The 5898-nt window shown below is 39.3% G+C and overlaps 1 protein-coding gene across 1 annotated transcript in view; it reads right to left on the bottom strand.

Annotated features, from left to right (window-relative positions):
* Positions 1 to 2968: 2968 nt before the first annotated feature.
* The window catches only part of ERCC6L2 (excision repair cross-complementing rodent repair deficiency, complementation group 6-like 2), a 124823-nt gene continuing 121893 nt past the window's right edge, over positions 2969 to 5898 (bottom strand). Inside the window, exon 14 of the mRNA XM_006867640.1 lies at positions 2969 to 3218. Coding sequence (XP_006867702.1) covers positions 3060 to 3218 — 159 coding nt within the window. The 3' untranslated portion in view covers positions 2969 to 3059. The remainder of the gene's footprint in view (positions 3219 to 5898) is intronic.

Raw genomic sequence — 5898 nt, 5'->3', positions numbered from 1 at the left:
GAAATGTCCAGAAACAATAATGTCACATTTTGATATTCTTGTTTTATAAAAGTTTCTACAATTTTTCAGCAATACTTTTTGACTTATCCTCATTCATATATTCATAATTCCACTGCTATTCATATGGTTTCAGTTACTAAACATTAAGAAGTAGTCTGCCTCTCCTTCTTCCTACTCTGTTAGTCTGAAAGCTCAGTTGACTCTGCTAGTATTTAAAATACTGGTTGCATATCATCACAGCAGCATGAAAATCACCACAGTATGACAAACTAATAAATGAATCATGGATATATATATTTGTTTTTGTTATTAAGTGCTGTCAAGTCGGTTCCGACTCATAGAGACCCTGTAGAGGGTTTCCGAGGAGTGACCTTGCAGTCCAGATATATATATGTATATATATATATGTATGTATATATATATATATTCTGTTCTTAAGTGCCGTCGAGTCAATTCCGACCCATAGCAACCCTGTATAGCATTTCCAAGGAGCAGCTGGTGAGCTTGAACCATCGACTTTGCAGTTCAAACGACTTTGCAGTCTGACACATCAGCTCACAGTGCCACACCAGAATGACATATATATTTATATATATACACATATATATACATGAAGTACTGGTGTGGCGCTGTAGGATAAGCACTGGAAGCGGATCAAATCCACCAGTTGCTCCTTGGAAACAGGGTCACTGTGAGTCAGAATGAATTCAGCGGCATTTAATAACCATACTACCCACCTCTGGTAGCGTAGTGGTTACGAATCGGGCTGCGAACCTTAAGGTCAGCGGTTCGAAACTACCAGCTGCTCCGCGGGAGAAAGATGAGGCTTTCTACTCCCGTAAGGATTTACACCCTCGGAAACCCTGTACAGGGTCGCTATGGGTCGGAACCGACTCGACGGCACTTAACAACAACAACAACAACAACCCACCTACACACACACACACACACACACACACACACACACACAAGGGACTTCAAAAAGCTCACAGAAGAGATAATGGAATTTTTCCATGAACGTTTTGAAGGCCCTTAATGCGCCAGATTGCAAAGCCATTTGAACTGCAAAGTCAGAGGTTCAAGCTCACCAGCTGCTCCTTGGAAACCCTATACAGGGTTGCTATGGGTAAGAATTGACTCGACGGCACTTAACAACAACAACAATGCATGTCCATATGCTGTCATTGTTAAGTGCCATGGAGGTGATTCCAACTCATAGTGACCCTGTATAGGGTTTCCAGAGCTGTAAATATTTAAGGGGCAGAAAGCCTCATCTTTCTCCTGCAGAGTGGCTGGTAGGTTTGAACACCTGAACTTGTGGTTACTTGTTATTGTTAGGTGCCATGGAGTCGGTATCAACTCATAGTGACCCTAAGCACAACAGAATGAAACAATGACTGGTCCTGCATCAACCTCACAATCATTTCTACGTTTGAGCCCATTGCGCTGCCACTGTGCCAATACTCTTCCTCTTTTTCTCTGAACCTCCACTTTACCAAACATGATGTCCATCTCCAGGGACTGGTCCCTCTTAATAATATGTCCTAAGTATGGGAGACGAAGTCTGGCCATCCTGGCTTCCAGGAGCATTCTGGCTGTACTTCTTCCAATACAGATTGGTTTGTTCTTTGGCAGCCCATGTACTTTTAATATTCCCCTCCAAAACCATAACTAAAATGCATCAATTCTTCTACAGTGCCGGCAGTGCTTATATATATATATATTGTTGTTAAGTGCCATTGAGTCGATTCTGACTCATAGGGACCCTGTAATAGGGTTTCAAAGGAACAGCTGTTGAGTTTGAACCACTGACACTGCAGTTCAAACCAACCTTGCTGTCAAGTGCTTATCGTACAGCGTCACACCAGAAATCATATATGTTGTTGCTAAGTGCCATGGAGTTGATTCTGATTCATAAATCAGAAAGTCTCATCCTTCTCCTGCAGAGCATTTTGCAGGCTCAAACTGCACCTTGTGGTTCGCAGTCCAATGCTTATGGTATGGAGCCACCATGCTACATGTATGTCTGTATATATATAAAATCAAAAAGGTTATAGAATAATTTCACACCTCCAGGATGTCCCTCATAAGATAAGACTCTTGGGTTCTTAGTTTGAAGAGGTTATGTATCCCAAATATATTTTTTAAATTCTTGGAAAAATTTCATTAATTTTTAACTTGAATAAATAAAGCACCTTAAAGCTTTACTACAAAGATGAAAAGGGGAGCATCCTTAAGTTCCCTATGTCTCATTTCCCTCAACTATATGATTTAAGTGCTGGACAAGATATTCCAAGATTTTATGAAACTTCTGCTATATATGGTGCTGTAGGATGAGCACTGGACTGTAAAACACAAGGTGGGCAGTTCAAGCCCACCAGCTGCTCTTCGGAAACCCTACACAGGGTTTCTATGACATGTTTCTGACATGACAGCACTTAACAATAAAAATATCAACACCAACTAGCAAAAAAAGGTTAATATCCCTAGTATTTTGGTACATGAAATAATTTAAAGAATTTTTTTTTAAAGATATAAATATCCTGTTTTTAAGGAATAAGAAACATCTGTATGCTGAAGATGTCACAACTGGGAGAGTTTGAAATGTTGGTGTGGAATTTTTATTGGGAACAGAAAACAAAACTCTCCATGGGCCATGAGAGTACTTCTCAGGGAGTATTTGGTAACTTTAATCAAAACACATTTTATATTTCTGTTTATTTAGGAAAGTCTCTTTTTTTAGTTCCTGACTTCAACAGCTGTTTTCAAAATAATAAAACTTCTCTCTGCCCATCTGAAAATGGCCTTGCAATACACACTATCTGTATATGTATGTCTGCTGGGCATGTGCATTACTTGTAACTGTGCATGGGAAAAATCTTAATTTGCTGGTATAATCATTCACTTCCTACTTCTCTAAAAGTAGGAATTTTAAACATAAGGCACTTTTTCATCTAAAATCCAAAATTTTCACTGAAAAGACACCAGCAATTATATTTTAAAGTTCCTGAGGGAGAAAACCATGTTTAAAATATTATCAAAAAGGTCAGAGAATAATTTCACACCTCCAGGATGTCCCTCGTAAGGCAAGACCCTTGGGTCCTTAGTTTGAAGAGGTTATGTATCCCAAAAAGCTCCCCCCGGTGCTCTTTTGATCCTTGAACTGCTTCAAAATATCGCTTGGCATTTTCACTTCCAACCACCACGCAGTGCAGTTGCTGAAACAGAAAAAACACAAGACATTTTTGAAGTGTTTGCTCCAAGAATATGTCAGAATTTCCTGGCATTCCCTGTATATACAGAGCTTTCGCTGGAGCAGGCAGAATCTCCTTAGGGAGGAAATTTTGTTTTAATTTCCCTGGCAGATGTTGCCATTATGGTGAAATAATAATACTCTGGCCAGTATCACTGAAGCAGAGATCTTATATTGCCTACTTTATCTGTTTTCTAACAATTAAATCAAGATTACATTTCTATGGAATATCTACCTACCGTAACATGTTGAAGAATAAAAATATACATTTGAATACATTTTTTTCCTTTATAGATTCTCATTACAATATTGATATTAGGTACCACTGAACTGGTTCTGATTCAAAGTAACCCAGCCTTGCACCATTCTTGGCTAAATTGGAGCCCACTGTGTCAGTTCATTTCACTGAAGATTTTCCTCTTTTTTACTGCTCTGGTAGCATAGTGGTTATGAATCAGGTTGCTAACCTCAGGGTAAGCAGTTCGATTCGAAACTATCAACTCTCCCATGGGAGAAAGATGAGGCTTTCTGCTCCCATAAAGATTTATAGCCTCGGAAACCCTGTACAGGGTCACTATGAGTTGGAACCAACTCCATGGCACTCGACTCCATGGCACACTACCACCAGTACTTTACCAAGCATGATGTCTGCCTTCAGAGACTGGTCCCTCCTTGTAACAAGTCCATATTATGTGAGACAAAGTCCCACGATTCCTAATTCTCAGGAGCATTCTAGCTGTACTTCTTTCAAAACAGATTTGTTTGTTTTTCTGGCAGCCTATGGTATATTCAATATTTTTTTGCGAACACCAGAATTCAAGCGCATCAATTCTTCTGTCTCCTTATTCATGCTCCAGTTTTTACATACATTAGCAGTGACTGAAAATAGCATGACTTGGTCAGGTGACCTTAGTCCTCAAGATGACATCTTTGCTCTTTAACATTTGAATGAGATCTTTTTGCAGGAGATCTGCCCAATGCAGTACAAGGTTTCCTGACTGTTGCTTCTGTGGGTGTTAATTATGGATTCACATATAATCAAATCCTGGACAACATCAATATTTTCTCTATTTATCAAGATGTTGGTCACTGGTACAGTTGTAGGGATTTTGAAAAATTTACGTTAAAGTTTAATCTACACAAAAGGCTGTAGTTTTGATCTTCATCAACAAGTGTTTTTAAAATCCCCCTTGCTTTAAATAAGCATGGTTGTGTCATCTGTATATGTCAAATTGTTAAGGAATCTTCCGTCAACCTGGTTCTGGGTTCCTCTTAGAGAGTTGATTTTTTCTCTTTAGGTATAATCCTAAATACTCAGATTATTTGCTCAGCATATAGATTGAATAAGTATGGTGAAAGGATATAACTCTGACACACACAATTCCTAATTTTAAACCACATAGTATTGCCTTGTTCAAGTTGATTGACTGCCTCATAGTTTGAGCACTATTAACTGTTCTATAGTTCCCATTCTTCGCAATGTTATCTATAATTTGCTATGATCCACACAGTTAAATGCCTTTGCATAGTTAATAAAGCAGGTTGTTGTTGTTGTTAAGTGCCGTTGAGTTGATTCAGATCCACAGTGACCCTGTATAGGGTTTCTGAGGAGCAGCTGGTGAGCTTGAGGCACCGACCTTGCAGTTCAAACAGCTTTGCAGTTTGTCACATTAACCCACAACGCCTCACCAGGACTCCAATAAAGCAGGTAAACACCTTTAATTTCTCTAGCAGATGTTGCCAATATGGTGAAAAACAATAATTTGATCAGTATCACTGAAACAGAGGTCTTTCATTTCCTATGTTGTTTATTGAAAATTGGAGTCAAGATTACATTTCTGTGGAATATCTACCTAACTTGTTTAATGTTTCTGGTATTTTCTACTTTCTGCCAAGATCCATCTGACCTCAGCAATGATATCTTTGAGTCTACGCCTTCTACTGAATCCAGCTTGAACATCTGGCAGTTTCCTGACCATGTATTGCTGCAATCATTAAGCATAATTTTACCTGCATCTGATATTAATCATATAATTACTATCATCATTAATATCACTACAATAGAAACTACTAAATTGGCAAAAAATATCACTAAAGAACTCAAGTTAATTTATAATCTACAATGATTATGTAATAACATGCTAGTAGCAAAATAACTATGTTGTTGTTGTTGTTGTCAGGTGCCATCGAGTCGGAACCGACACATAGCGACCCTATGCACAGCAGAACAAAACAATGTCCGATCCTGGGCCAATCTTACTACCACCGCCACACTTGACGCCATCAATGATGTCACCTGGCTGATCCATCTCATTGGGGGTCTTCCTCTTTTTCTCTGACCCTCCATTTTACTCAGCATGACATCCTTCTCCAGCGACTGTTCTCTCCGGGCAATGTGTCCAAAGTATGAGAGATGAAGCCTAGCCATCCTGGCCTCCAAGGAGCACTCTGGCTGCACTTCTTCCAAAACAGATCTATTGGTGCTTTTGGCAGTCCATGGCACTTTCAATATTCTCCTCCAACACCACAACTCAAAGACATCAATTCTTCTATGATCTTCCTTATTCACTGTCCAGCTTTTGCATCCATACGAGGTTATTGAAAATACCATGGCTTGGGTCAGGCGCACCTTAGTCCTCAAGCTG

Source organism: Chrysochloris asiatica, unplaced genomic scaffold (assembly GCF_000296735.1).
Source record: "Chrysochloris asiatica unplaced genomic scaffold, ChrAsi1.0 scaffold00107, whole genome shotgun sequence".
NCBI lineage: Eukaryota > Metazoa > Chordata > Mammalia > Afrosoricida > Chrysochloridae > Chrysochloris > Chrysochloris asiatica.
The sequence above is the reverse complement of the archived record's forward strand: the minus strand, read 5'-3'. Positions and strand labels throughout refer to the sequence as shown.